General features: G+C 35.3%; 2 protein-coding genes across 6 annotated transcripts in view; one reads left to right on the plus strand and one right to left on the minus strand.

Annotated features, from left to right (window-relative positions):
• Window positions 1-3,758: 3,758 nt before the first annotated feature.
• LOC308683551 (lysosomal proton-coupled steroid conjugate and bile acid symporter SLC46A3) lies at window positions 3,759-12,758 on the minus strand. The gene is made up of 6 exons (XM_081354036.1): window positions 12,597-12,758; window positions 12,212-12,417; window positions 8,049-8,913; window positions 6,754-6,837; window positions 6,335-6,491; window positions 3,759-4,964 (listed from the first exon to the last, which is right to left on the minus strand). The coding sequence occupies exons 2-6, from the start codon at window positions 12,398-12,400 to the stop codon at window positions 4,868-4,870; spliced, it is 1,392 nt and encodes a 463-aa protein (XP_081210162.1). The 5' UTR covers window positions 12,401-12,417; window positions 12,597-12,758; the 3' UTR covers window positions 3,759-4,867.
• A 1,734-nt stretch (window positions 12,759-14,492) lies between these two features.
• synj1 (synaptojanin 1) overlaps window positions 14,493-15,832 on the plus strand; it is a 29,964-nt gene continuing 28,624 nt past the window's right edge. For all 5 annotated transcript variants that reach the window (XM_081354449.1, XM_081354451.1, XM_081354452.1 and 2 more), the window contains exons 1-2: window positions 14,493-14,584; window positions 15,473-15,620. In XM_081354449.1, the coding sequence (XP_081210575.1) occupies window positions 15,497-15,620 (124 nt within the window). In that variant the 5' untranslated portion in view covers window positions 14,493-14,584; window positions 15,473-15,496. The remainder of the gene's footprint in view (window positions 14,585-15,472; window positions 15,621-15,832) is intronic.

A 15,832-nucleotide genomic window follows, 5' to 3' on the forward strand; every position in this document is an offset into this window, starting at 1 on the left:
TTTAACATTTACAACATAATAACAATGATAATGTGTTTTCATTAAACAGATTTCATTTTAACAGACATTTAATATTCGACTGTACCACATTTTGTATCCAAAATTAATTCTGTTGGCTAACGTTCAAACCAACGAGGTTTTAAATGCATTCTTCTCATTACGGCCTCTCTGTGAATTGCGCTGGCAATGTGACAGTGACCCGAGACACTCTCCATAGCTGTCCTGGTTCTGATCTAGGTGTAGTGGATGAACCCGTCAAATGGCAAGATATAAATCACAATAGTAAAATACTGCAAACACGCTACAGCAGTTATCTAGTCATTACTCAGAATATGTATTTACACTTAATCCTTTGGCCAGCAGAGCTTGAGAAGTGTCCAAGACAGATGCGGCTGCCAGAATCCAACAGTTCCACAGACTACTAGCTTCACACGCACCACTGGAGAATATCAGTCTATCTTCTTTAGGTTTACTCAGCGCCTCTTGACTTCTACTTGAGCCTGAGTTGTTAATTAGTTATTTCTTTTTTATGTTAAAATTTGACATTCTCTCTCGCATAAGGTAGCCTACAGTAGTGCGTTGCTGGTTTTAAGGGTAGGTTTAGAGTTTGAAGTAGGAGTTTATAAAGCCTCACACCATATAACACCCATCAAAATGTGCTACCTACATTTTAACATTTCACACTGTCCTGACAGCTTCTTTTGTGCCCCACAGTTAGCAAAGACATTTGGACAATGGCCTGGTGTCAAGAATGGCAGCAAAGAAGCCACTTCTCTCCAAGAAAAACATTAAGGACAGAGTAGAATTCTGCAGGAAGTACAATAACTGGACAGCAAAAGACTGGTGCAAAGTTATTTGTTCTGGTGAAGCCCCCTTACGACTCTTTGGCATATCTGGAAAATTGATTGTCTGGAGAAGAAAAGTCCTGTGTTAGCATCCTGAGACCATCTATGTGTGGAGTTGCTTTTCATCCAAGGGAATGGGCCCTCTCACAATTATATCCAAAAACACTGCTGAGAATAAAGAATGATATCAAAACATCCTGCAAAAGCATCGTCTCCCAACAATCCAGGAAAAATTTGTTGATGATCTGTATTTTGATCATTTTCGAGCATGATGGAGCACCATGTTACAAGGCAAGAGTGATAATGAAGTGGCTCGGAGATCATTACATTTGAATTTTGGATACATGGCCTGGCAACTCCCCGAATCGTATTCCCATAGAACCTGCAGGGCAGCCCTCAAAAAGCGAGTGGACAAGCATCCCACAAATTGTGATCAACTCAAAGCACTAATAAGGCAAGAATGGATCGCCATCAGTCAGGATTTGGCCCAGAAGCTGATATCCAGCATGCAGAATTGCAGAGATTATGAAGAAGAAAGGTCAACACTGTAAATCAAGTGTTCTCAACCCTGGGCCTTGAGGGCCACTTTCCTGCAGAGTTTAGCTCCAACCCTAATCAAACACACCTGAACCAGCTAATTAAGCTCTTCGGGATTACTAGAGAGCTAACGGCAGGTGAGTTTGATCAAGGTTGGAGCTAAACTCTGCAGGAAAAGTGGCCCTCGAGGTCCAGGGTTGAGAACCCCTACTGTAAATCATCACTCTTCGCATATATTGAATGTTTATTGCCAAAGCCTTTAAAACTTATGAAATGCTTATCATTGTTTTTCAGTATAGCAAAGAAAAATGATAAAAAATAATTTACAAATACTGAAACAACAAATTTTGCAAATCACAAAATTGATGTCACTGGTAGCTGTATGTAATCTGAACATACCAGTTTACATCTGCCTTGTTGTCATGTGACTTTAAAGGTGTCAGTTGTGTTGCTTTTCACAAAACCTCTCCTGGCCTCATGGGTTATTAAATTGTCCATTAGGCCTATGTGCAATTCAGAATCTCACCTGAAGTAGTAAGTCATCCGTGTAGGCTACGATTCTACTCTTTTCACACAGTTTTTCGCCTGCTATATAATAGGGAAGTAGTAAGCATAATCAGATAGTGACGGTACTGGTGTAAATATTACACAGTTCTGCTTTTAAAGGGATAGTTTATCAGAAAAAATTTAATTCTGTCATCATTTACTCATCCTCATGTGGTTCCAAACCTGTATGATGTCTGCAAAACACAAAAGAAGATTAACTGCAGTTTTGGTGACAACTGATTTAAATTGTAAGGACAACAGAAACAAAAACATTTCTTAAAATATCTTCGTTTATGTTCTGAAGAAAGTCAAGTTTTGGAAAAACGTGAGGTTAAGTGTGTGGGTGAATTCTAATTTTGGGGTGAACTGTCCCTTTAAGTGTATGTTGCAGTGCTTGCAAAAAGTTTTCACATTACCTTATGTGACACGAGCATGTGCCTCTAACCCCTGTTGTGGGGTGTGGGCCTGCAGAAACATCTGTGTCCAACAAGCCCCAGATGTGTCCGTTAAGGGAAGGGTCCAACTGTTTGTTAGGAGCGTGGATGCTTTTCATCCCTGGGTGGCATGTGGGTGCGAGGGTTATCTGGTTAAGCCAGCCACAAGAAGTTCAGGGAGTTGTGAATCAGGGATGTGTGTGTGCATCTGAATAAAGATGAAATAATACAAAACGTGTCTGTATATGGATGGTGAGAGTGCTTAGAAAGGGGAGAAGCAAAAGGAGAAATTCATAGATTAAAATAGAGAAATGAGAGAGGGAGATAAATAGAGGGTGTGGGGGAGACGGCAGTCTGTGGTAAGGTAGATCATGTGGAGTCTCAGTTTGGAAACCAGAGAAGCCCACCGCCCCTCCACTTCAGATTTGTCATACTTTCACCCGGCAGACACTCTGACTGCACAATTACGAAGATCTGCAGATCTATGACCTCTCGTCACGAGGGGGGCTTGGAAATCAAATCCACAGGGAGGTGCGACAGGACAGACGTCAGTGGATTTCTGCTTTTATACACAGGATCACACTATTTTTCTTTGGAATGGTTGTGTTTTTGATCACCAATTTTGGGCACTTCAAATTTCCATTTTGTTTTCATTGTTTATTTTTCTCAGAACAAAAATGTATTGCATCATATATTCCACTGTTACTTTTTGCTTAAAAATCGAATTGTTTTATAATCTTTAAAAAATGTTTTGTTAACAAAAAATCATATAGCCTATCATGAGTGTAGGCTACATAAAAGTCAGATTTTTTTTTTTTTTTTTTAATGACCTTAAACAACATTTAAGGTCATTTAAACTATTACTACTATTACATACTACTATTACTATTCCTGCTATAGAAAGATAAGGTAAATAAAAGTAGTAAGAGTAGTAGCCTACACTAGTATGAGATTCCGAATTCAGCAATAGTCTACCTTCTGTCTGCCGTATTTATATATGTCTATACTGCCACCTTCAGGCCACGATGATAAAGCGCACAGAAAATGTAAAATAATACAAACATTTACCTAACAAAATTTTTCAGTTAAGACAATAGTGGTATACATGCAGGGTTCCCACATCCTCTAACTATTGAATTTACTTTTCCAGTTCGTGATTTCAGGATAATTGTTAAGGATTTTTTTAAAGATTGGACTCCTAAAGAGCTTTTTCTAGTCAATTTATTTTAATTAAATTGGCAGACAGACACTAAATTAGCAAATTAATTAGCTGATCATAACACATAATAATAATAATTTCTATCCAGGCCTGGAAAGCAGAATTCGTATGTTGCTAATAACACATCAGTGGGCCTGTAAAAGCCTGTAAAATTGACAGACCAACTCAAAGCAGCAGCCATTTGATTTATAGCAATTTAATTCATAATAAAAAAAACTTTGTTTCCATACTGAATTTCTATACATTTGAGCATGTTTATGTAAATAAACGAGGTGGACTGGTTTGTTTCAGTAGTAAGTTCATATGCTTTCCTATTGCGCATGTGCTGAACAAGGTAGTTTCAGAGCAGGAGCACAAGTATGGGGTATACGAACAAAAAAATACGTACAACAAATCAACTGAATGATCTACCCAGTACTCAAAAATCCCTTTTTTCCACTGCTAAGCCTCCAAACAAAGTAAAATCACTCTATAAAGTGGAGTATAGAATGTGTATCACAACACAGCAATTTACCACCACACCACACAGGACAACAGGCTCAGAAAAGCTGAATGGTAGATTGCACATAGAACGTATTGCACATCAGTCCAAACTTTAGATAATTACTGTACTTGTAAGGCAGCAATGTACTGATATTTCTTAAACATTAAATCTCCAAGTAATACACTTCTGCAATTAATGAAATCAGCATACAAACCTTGATTTTCATTATTTAATCATACATTTCTTTAAAGAAAATTGCCGTTATATTTGCATACTAAATTTGACTGGTCTTCTTTCTTACATCTATTTGCATACTGAATTGTGATTGGTCTTGTCTTCATTGCATAGATTTAAACATTTATTGAAGCCTTTCACAGTTAATACGCATTGATTCTTGTTTGCGGGCGACATAGAACCAAAGCCTTAAATCTCAACTTACCGTACCTTAAACTTTAATCCTATTTTATTGCAGCCTTTCAAGCTACTAATATTTCCTTTAAGAAATGCAAACCTAGTTTTTGCTGAAATTATTATTACATTATTATTATAAAATATATTTCCCTTTAGAAATATAAAGTTATGTTCCCTTCTATTGTGGTCTTCCCTAAAACCACTATTATCATATACTGCATTTAAATGACAGTGACTGAAACAGACTTTTGGCTTGAACAGAGTGCTCTGTTGCACATGTGCTCCGTTGTATCCAGTTCTTAGTTTATCTCCCTGTGTCGGTATGAGGAAAGCAAAGAAACACACAGGGGAATCGAGGTGAATGACTGAGGTGTTTGAACTCCCTTTGGATTTAAGCTACAGGTGGGTCGTCTGAAGCTTCAGTCCCATCTTCTGATAAGAGTGCTTGAGTGTCATTAGAATCCAATGGATGGTAACACCTAAGTATGCTGGAGTGAGACACAGAGTCAGAATGAATCAGCATTGTTAACTACACACCCTCATGTATAACAAGTACAAGCAGCAGATGCAAAATGGGAAAGAGGAAATGTAAATGAGGAACTATAGCTTATGTTCATGTAAGTACAGAACCATGCTTAGAGGTTAAGAATAAGACCTACGGGTCCAACAAGGTGTTTTCCTGACCTAAAATCATATCATACGAAACAAAACTGAACATAATTTAAATAAGAAAGACATTGTGGTAGTCAGCCATATTACAAAAAAAAAGTAGGAATGCACAGTATAGCAGTACTAATTTTTAATGTATTGGTAGATATTGGATATTTAATTGCTTATGCCAATTTCCTACATTTTTTATGTTTAGATTATCCTTGCCGCCATCTAATAATCACATAAAGGTAACAAACACTAATAATTTAATAACAATATAAAATGTAATCTTTAGCAAATCTCAAAATAATTGTTCATATTGTATGCCTATATCACTTGTAGCATTTAAAGTGCCCCTATTTTGCTATTTTAAAGGTTCCTAATTTTGTTTTGGAGGTCTCCTACCTTAGGTTTACATGCATATAAGGTCAAAAAACACTTTGATTGGTCAGACGGCCCAGTCTGTCGGTGCGTGTCGGAAACAAAATGCCTATTACCATATCTGAATTATCTGAATCATCAGTGAGTTATACACAGTGTAACAAATGATTGCGTCAGATTTTCCACATCAATTCCAGTGCAAGTCATCATTCTTTGGAAGTGCATGCAGAAAACAACGCCTTATCTTCATGACGAAAACACAAATCAAACTCTTCCAGGCCTCAGCTACAAACTTTGCAGACACTTTACATTCACAAACAGCTATATTATACTATGCAAGAAAGCTCATATTCGAAAAAGCATAAAAGTGGCACTTTAAAATGGATTGAGTTTAGTTTTTAGTGTTTACATAAAAGCATAGAGTTTTAACATCAGACATGTATCAGCCCTAAGTTGAAAATAATTATTTGGTATTGAGTAGAATTTTAATATCGGTACTAAAAAGTAACCAGATTTGTTACAAACATAGTGATAAGTGATTAAAGAAGATCTGGCATCTGATAGTAACAGGATAACCAAGTAATCTCTGGATCTTAAAAATAATAATAATAATTACATATCATACATTTTATTCCTATTTATGAAGCCTCTATAAAATGCTTTAATTTGATATAATAATAATAATAATAATAATAATAATAATAATAACATGCTTTTCTCATACCCAAAGTGCTATTTAATCAGCACTCATTTTAAAGTGCATGGTTTAGACATTTCAGCATTCTATAAAGATCAGTAACTGGTTATGTTTCAGAGCAGCTCTTACCCCAGTAGACCTATGGGAATGAGACCAAGTCCAGCACCCAACAGGAAGACAAAGCCAGGACACCATGCTACAGTGTCCGCATAGATTTTGCTAAAAACCGCAGAGGACACGTTGCTGCTCAGGTTTTCCATAAAAGCCACACAGGCAAACAGCGCTCCTGAGAGGGTAAACAAGGAAAATACATGATTGTCTTTTCAAAGGAAGACTGCATACAGGGTAAAAGTGCAAACAAAACTACTTTTAATTTACATTTCACATAAGGATTCTTAAATTTAACACCACTTGCATTTTAAATGCCTTTGCGGTGCATAGTCACACAAAAACACATCTCTTGAGCAGAGAAGAGCTCTTATCACCAGCATGAATAAGCTGAATAAGGAGTTTTGCTTTGGAACAGTGATTTTCAGAGAGCCACTCACCCTGCTCGAACTCTGAGACGACCTTTGACATCATCGAACGCAAGATGGGGAACGGCATGATGGCAAACATAGCAGGAATCCTTACTGTAAGCAAACACATCAATACTCACATGAACTAAACAAACAAGGCCTCCAAAATTACTGAATTCTTCACCTAGTTTTAGATGGCTACAAATTTACAGCTCACATTGACTTTTACTTCATATTGGGTTAATATGTGTAGTTAATTTACCAAAAAAACAACAACATATAGAACAGTTCACTGATAATATTTGATAATGAAATTCATTAACACTTTAGTACAGTTGCCAGTGTAATTGTGTTCAGACAGTTATCAAAGAAGTTAATTGAGCAAACTTTAGTATTACTGTACATATAATAATCGCATAAAATGTGATAAGATATGTGAGGTCGCTGTAATCCAGGAACAGCTGCTGTTTGCTCTTAATTAATTTTATAAATCCTCACCATAATTTCGCATATGCAGTGCACCATATAAATATAACACTTTTACAGTCAGTATATTAAGAGCAAAATGGAGCTGTGAGATAGGACACACATATAAAATCATTTATTTGACTCTGATGTCTTATTAAAATTGTGATTATGTGATTTATTAATTGTTGAAGGTTTAGTCATTCTCGGCTCTAAATGCTTGTTAGCCAATTACTTTAAACAAAAATGCAAGGCTCAAAACAAATTAGGATGTAGCAATATTAAAATTATGGCCTGTACAATAAATTATGTTCATGTTAAGTCCGATAAATAAAATAGATTATTAAAATGTTATACTATTTCGTCTAAAAAACAAAAACACTAAAAACTAAAGTCAATTAATTTAAGTGAAATTAGGCATCACAGCATTTTCATGTAGAAAATGAAAAATGGATATTCACTTACTAAATTATTTGTGCTATTTTATTTAGTAATTATTAGTTACTAAATTATTAGTGCTTTTCAAATTGATAATGGGAAAGGAATATACACAGATACAGTATATTTATTAGTGCTATCAAATCAATATATATATATATATATATATATATATATATATATATATATAATTTTTTTTTTTTTTTTTTTACACAGTAGTCAACATTTAAAGTGGATCAAAACCTTTCATCAAAGTTATACATGAATTTTGAACAATACCCGTTCCTGTTTTAGGACAACTTTGATCAACTTTTTTGATCCACTTCAAATGTTGACTACTCTCTATATATATTATTCTTGCCATAATCAATTAATTTTATAAGATACCCCAAAAACATTTTAGTGTAAACGTGCATGCTCACCGAGGAACATCATAAGCGTAGTCTTTGCGAAAGCCGTCATCAACATGCTTATAACGATCGACAGCATCCCGATGAGGACGATGGCTGTGTTAGGCAGGCAGAGGGAGAACAAGTACACACCAAGAAAACTAGTGATGAAAATGGAGGTGCTGAGCGCAGAGCCATAGCCCACGAGGATCTCGCTCCAGCACAGCGGCTTATTGAGTTCATAAAGTGTGATCATGGACAAACCCCCGGTATTGACAAAAGATACGGAGGAAAATGTAACAATCAGCAGCACAAGAACCCATTTTTTTCGACTACTTCCTCCTGAGAACAAGTAGTAGATACCACACGCTAGTTTCTTCAGGGCTTGGCAACAAGACACAGTTTCTGAACTGTCAATCACCCTGGTTTCCTTCAGAAGGAAGATAGCGTATAGCAAGTTAACCACCTGAAATACGGCTGACGTAAAGAAAGGCCAGTTGAAACCGGTCGCATGCAGGAAGTACCCAGTGGAGATTGACGCCACACCCGCCAACAAGCCAATCATCATGTCCACCACCGCCATGCGAATGGTTTTCTGCTTTTCGTCCACGCATAAATCGGCCACGTAGGCGAAGCAGCCACCTAGCATGGTGCTGATACCACCAAAGAGGGCACTTACAAAAGAGGCGGCAATGAGGAGATAGAGGTTTAGCTCGAAGAAGGAGACGGCCAGGAATGAAAGCGTGTAGATCAGAGACCCAACGAGGGGCATAATAATGGTGATCCTTCGCCCGCGCTGATCACTATAGGCCACCAGCAGGAGGGTCACTATGAGACTAGGGATCAAGGAAGACAGTTCACTGAACATAGAGAACAGAGAAGCTGCTTTCTGCACCTCCTGAAAAAAAAGAAGAAGAGCAAAATAAATAAAACAGATGTCTATACAAAACTCTGTTGCTGCTTATGTATCTTTTGAAGCAATTCCTGGTCCAAAAAAGAACAGTTATAAAAAAAAGAAAGAAAGAGGAAATGAAACGCAGATGTGTGTGCTTAGGCATCAATGACCAAAACTATACCACAACAGACGGTTCTTTAAAACAATGACACGTGTTACTCACAGTACACTATATAGTATAAGGGATATACTAAAATAAACCCTGACAGTGAGATCAAGACTTTTTTATTTTGCGATAATGGACATGAAATACTGATTTGAGTTATTAGTTTACTTCTTATTTAGGTATTCACTAATATGTTAGGTTCTGTCTTTCTATGGGAAGAGAAATTAAACATTTCCCGGGATGTTTTCCGGTCTGTTAAACAGTGTTGCCTTGGACAACAGTCAAGATTCAGAATGTTCAGCAATGAACCGAATGGCAGAGAGCACAATTAAATGCACAGATTTACAAAATATAATTTTGTAAACCCTTCCAATAATTTATTTAGGTACCTTCAAATCAGAGACTTTGTGAAGTCTTACATTCCTGATTATATCGCTGCTACTCCCATGTATCTGGATGCATTTTTGGAAAGGTGTTCCATTAATGCAAGACATTGTCTTATTCAGTTTAAAGTACTTCATAGGCTTCATTATTTCAAGTGTAAATTGAATAAAATATTTCCAGAAGTGTTATTATGTGACAAATGTACATTTTTAGATGCCAGCCTGTGTCATTGCTATTTTTATGTTTTCAAAATTACAATGTTTTTGGAACAAAATTTTAGTTTTAGTTTTTTTTTAACTAGATCCTATATTCATTATATTTTCAGTTTCTGAAGAATTTTTGAGACTTACATTGGTACAACAACAGTTTGTTTCACATGGGTTAATCTCTGCCAAAAAACGTATTATTTTATTTCGGAAGAAAAGGGAAGTTCCAACTGACTGGTACACTACATTTAGAAAGAATTAGGTAGAAGAACAAGAAGAACAAGATTTTGCTGTTCAAGAAGAACAAGATTTTGTCGTTTGAAAAAGTTTGGTCCCATTTTATTTATTTTCTGCAAGCTTATGATTAATATGATTATCGTCTTTTTCATGCATATTTGTTAGAATGTGTTAGTTTGTTTGCATTAAAAAAAGTGTAATTACAAATGATCTTTTGCTAAAACACCAAATAAAAATATTAAAAAGCATTTATTTAAAAGAAAGATAGCATATTTTTCAAGATATACATTTCACAAGAAAAGATAAAAAAAAAAAAAACGATTCTGACAAAACAAGCCCAAAATCAGAGTTCGGTGTAATGCATTATTAATATTATTACAGTTACTGTAATTAAATTACTTTTCCCTTGAAAAAGTGAGGGATTACTCTTCATTTTTCTTTAATTTATTACAGTAACTTCTGATGTAAACGCATTAAATACTGTATAGACTATAAAATAATTCTATATAAAACTATAGTGGATGTCTAATGTTAAAATGTATGTTTTTAATGTAACATTTCCCCTTTAAATACTTTGGTCAGTTCAAAAATAATTTATGCAATTTTATATTATTTATTTAAAAGAATTAAAAGAGTAGTTTGTGTCTATCCTTGTATTGTTCAACTGATTGAGGTTGATATGGGATTTAGAAAGTAATTACTAATAATTAATGCAATACTTTTTAGAGAAGGTAATTGGTACATCTAATTCTACTGTAGAAGATGTAATTAGTAGCTATTAATTAATTCATTACTTTTTCAGAGTAACTTACCCAATACTGCCTAAAATAAGTGTCTTGCCTTATAGTGAGCCTAAATAAATGTATATATATATATATATATATATATATATATATATATATATATATATATATATATATATATATATATATATATATATATATATATATATATATATATATGAAGAGTTCAGATGCAAAAGCCTCTAAATGCCATCTGAAATTTTCTTCTAGAATGTTCATTTTTATCAAGCTTGTGTATTTAAGTTCAGTAATTTCACTTAAATGATAATTAATAGGTAATCTTCATTGCCATTTAAGTGAAATTACTGAACTTAAATATACGAGCTTAATAAAAATGATCATTCTATAAGAAAATTTCAGATGGCATTTAGAGGCTTTTGCATCTGAACTCTTCATATATATATATATATATATATATATATATATATATATATATATATATATATATATATATATATATATATGATAAATAAATATTTATTCAAATATAACCCATATTTATATTTATTTTATCTTTAAAAAAATGCATAAAATCACATGACAACACCAATTCAGATAATGCCGCGAACCTGTGGTTGCTCGGCTAGACACCTGTGTGACCTGAGGGGAATTGATGTATTCGTCGACAAAAAAAATAAAATAATCAGTTACACATTATTTTAATGTGTTCGACATTTAAGAACTGAGTAATAATAATTCACTACATGTACTAGGGTTAGGGTAGGATGAGGGTTTGGTTTAAGACTAGTAGTTGCATGTAATTATACCATGGTCTGGGTGAATACTCGATTCTGATTGGCTGCAGGGTGTCCATTAAAAAGTGATAGAGGACACCTAGTAAAGGAGTTCTGGTGAAACTGACTGTTTACCGTTCGAAATTAAAATGCGCTGGCTACATCAGCTGTGAGTAACCATAGCAACAGGAAGTAAACTGAAGCGAGCTGAGCGGACTATAAATATCTCCGGTTGCTAAATTAACCGTCAGGCGTAACCAGGGAAACCAAGTTATTGTTTGTAAAAACTTTAGATTTCGATTGTAAAACTAATTAAAATATAAACTAATGTTTTAAAAATGTGTTATTTGGCAAGTGACCATGGTATAAGCGGGTTAATGCCCTTCGAGGTGTCCATTGTCAGGTATTAATGGACTTCGGCGGAAGCAACCGTCCTCCGCGCGGGACGGTTCACGCCTCGCCGTCGTCCATTAATAACATACCTGACAATGGACACCTCGTCGGGCAATAACCCTTACTTATGCCTACATTATAGTTATTATTACAGTAGTAATGTAACATAATGTAACAAGGACACATTCAATTGAAGTGTTACCAAAATATATTGGGACCAGTAAGTTAAAAGCAACTGCAAAATAATGTTAGTTATGAGAAAAGCTTTAGCAACTCTTGATTTGAAATGTTGCTATATAATGCAATGACATTAAGCATGGCTTAAGATCCAAATTTCTGAATAATTGTGTCAGATTTTCATGTGACCTGCAATATTACCTCTTGCTGGCTGGTGTGGTTGCTGCTGTTGGCGGCGCATCGGGAAGTATCGTTGGACACTGGGTAAGATGAGTTTGTGATCTCCAGCCACAGTCTGCGATACACATACTGCTGTATGAGAGGATACAGCATAAAACTGGCAAACGCGTAAACCGCGACGATCGGCTCGATAAAGTACAGTCTCTTCATAGTGTCGAGGATGTGTGCTGCAAAGCCAAGATGAACAAAGACAATCATCAGTCCACATGATCAGGCTAATTGTAGCCAAACATAATTGGTTAAACCTCTTAAACTGGTTAACCATCAACCTCATAGCAACATGACAGCTCAAATAAAACTGTCAACTGCTGAACACCGTGGACTGTCACCAGTATAGTTTACTTACGAACAATGCAAACAGATTTAGGACGTATATCTTCATTAATATAAATGCAACAGAAGTTCCTCTCTTCTGCTGAGACACTTTGCAAGCGTTGTGACAGTTATACAATGTTCTCTGTTTTGTTTATGAAACATGACTGATCGCAATATATTATGAAACGCCTGTTTCCTGCACTTGAGATTTTGATTGGTCAGTTGAAATCCAAGTCATTGTCATTGGTTGGTGAAGCTGCCAATCACCCCGAATGGGCGGGAATAGTCGTGAAAATGCGAGGGGGTTAAAACTGAATTTTGGACCCTTTAAATGTGCATTTTTGTTTTGCACCTTTTGGTATATTATAATTTAAAACTAACTAACAACTGCTGGAACTAAAATTGCTTTTAATATAATATTTTCTGAATGCTTTTGTAAGGTAATGAATTCACATATTTATGTTTTTGCTTTATTTACTTAGCAGAATCTTGCTATTTTCACAGATTTACATAGGCCTGTGTTATTACAAACCTTAGGCTTTCGTATGATTCTTGCTCATGCACAAGCATTGTTTGTGTCCCAGTCCTCCAGATATTTTTTTAAACAAAATAAAGCAACAACATGAAATTATTATTTACATTGTATATACAAAAAAAACTTAATATTAAGTTGTTGTTTTTTTCTGGAAGAACCACTGCATTATAGTCATTTGTATTTCAATTTTTGCAAGTGTTATGGTAACAATGAGTAGGCGTACGTAATGGGAAGGGTCTGTACATGACTGAACTGATAAAACTGGAAGTGGACATTTAAAAAAAGTGCTTTAATTAGTTTTAATCTGAAGAGGGCGCCTCAAGGCTCATAATGACCGATTTTTTTGTGTGTAGTCAAAAATGAAAATCACTACCTCTGTTTTTACTTTAGATAAGTATTTGTGCAGAGTAAAAATATACGTTAAATAATGAAAAATCTTATTGTAGTATTTTTTTCGACAATTGTATACAAACTATGGGTTTTAATTTGTAAAGCAATGGGTTCATCCATAACCAAACATAACATAGCCTACATACGGCTAAAATAAAATGTATAAAATAAGAAATAAAACAAATAGGAGCTAAATAAACGATTTCTTATAAAATTGGAGCTTTATTTTTTAAATGATTTGTTTTGTTTTGTCACTTTCGAGAAGCAATCCTTTATTTTCTATGCATCTGGATGGATTCTAATTTAAGTCTTTATCCAACGATGGTAACAAAAGAGCAAATAAAGCAGGGCTGCCAACTTTTGAGTTTAGCTTGGAAGAAAAAAAAAACCTGCATCACAATAAGTGTAGGCTTGTTATTGTCAAAACATTTGGTAGCCTAACTAAACAATTTCATTAAGTTTAGAGACCGCATATTACTATGTTTACATGGTGCAATGACTGGTAGGCTATTTATTTTATTATTTCTTTGATACAAATTGTACAATTTCAATTAAAAATTAAAATATAATATGTAATAGTGCGCATATTTAGCAAAATACTAATTTATTCTAATACTAAAAATATTATAAAATACAATTTGTTCTAGCCAACTAACGTGCTATGGTCATTAAATGTTTTTTTTTTTTTTTCGAGGTAAATGTAACGTTATGTGACACATTGTTCTCCAGCTGATTTACTGACCTCTTTCCGCAGCTGAAAAACACTGATTTATCAATATTATGTATGAGGCATATACATTTCGGTAAGTTGTACTGCATCTTTCAACATAGGCTAGTTCATTTGTGTGTATTTCTTATGTGTACTTCGAAGGCTGCAGCCTATGACGTTTCCTACATCACATGACACAAATATGACCAATCAGCGGTCAGCTTGAGGCCCCGGAAACGGTTTTGGGCATTAGCACAGTTCTCCAGTTGTCCTTTCTAGGTTGCGGTTGTATTTCTGTTCTTGAACTACCTGCCCCGCTAATCATTTTGTTTCTCGCCGTATACTATCACCACCAACCGGGGGAAGACAGACACAATTCTGACAGGTACACAACCCTCTTCTTTATCAAGCATCCTCATAAATGCACAATAAATACTGACATATTAAACCTGTACCTTCAACGTAGAAACGAACACATTACCGCGCTGTGATCAGTAAAATGTCAGTTTATATGTTTTAAAAAGCGCGATGGAGAGCTAGCCGGCTAACGTTAGCCGTTAGGGCTGGTCGTGATAAAGGCTTTTAGCGCTGGCAGTCTGTCTTAACTGTTGATTTTGACAGACCCAGGGCCGACGAGAACTGATCTTTTTCAGTCTAGTTATCATACGGATGATTTTTAATATCTTGTGCACTAACCTTCAGCTTCACACTGAGACAGTGGCCCAAGGTTAGAGAGTCTGTATGTGTAGGAATTGTAAACACGTTCATAGATTTAGGTTGCAAATCTGATCGTATGTGGCGTGGCATTGTGATGAGCACCTGTCATTCTGTTTCTGCATGGTTTGTTTCATTTGAGTCGGACATTTTAGCTCGTTGCTTCGGCTTTGAAGGGATTTGTGGTCATGATAACGTAGTTACATCCCTTGCTGTCGTGTTGACAGCATAACTAACATGTTGTTAGTATCGTGTTGTCTTCCCTATAATGCGCTGAAAATGCATGATTTTTATAGTAAGCTTGTGTGTTTTAGCATGAAGAATAACGAAAGCACGGACTGTGCAGTCCTCTCAGTTTATTTCCTTCCTCTTATTTTAATGATTTATGACAGGAAGCAGTCATAAAACACTTTGAATTGTGTGTTTTCGTGGTTGCATGATGCGACATTTGATGCACCTACAGGCGGTTTGAGGGTTCTAATGTTTACCAGACCCCTGCGGTGTTTTCTTCATATGATATGTATGTTTTCAAAGGAAATGACTTTTTTTTCTTATTCAGGACTGAAACAGGTTGTGTCGAGCCATGGCATTCAGTAAAGGTTATCGTATTTATCATAAGCTGGATCCACCTCCATACAGTGTGATCGTGGAGACCAGAAATCGAGAGGAATGCCTGATGTTTGAGTCTGGAGCCGTGGCTGTACTGTGTAAGACTGTCCTCACACCCTTTATAATACTTACTTTTTATTTATTTTAAATCTAAAAATGTTAAACCTGTTTAAAACTTTCCATTGATTCCCAGAATTTCCTTGATGCAAGAGAAAAAATGCCTTAAATATTGTCTATTTGCATATAACTGTTTTGGAGTCTATAAATCATCTGCAAATGTGACATGTGGTTTTTAAGTAAATGTTTTTAT

This window comes from Scardinius erythrophthalmus (genome assembly GCF_964197995.2).
Source record: "Scardinius erythrophthalmus genome assembly, chromosome: 23".
In the NCBI taxonomy this organism is placed as follows: domain Eukaryota; kingdom Metazoa; phylum Chordata; class Actinopteri; order Cypriniformes; family Leuciscidae; genus Scardinius; species Scardinius erythrophthalmus.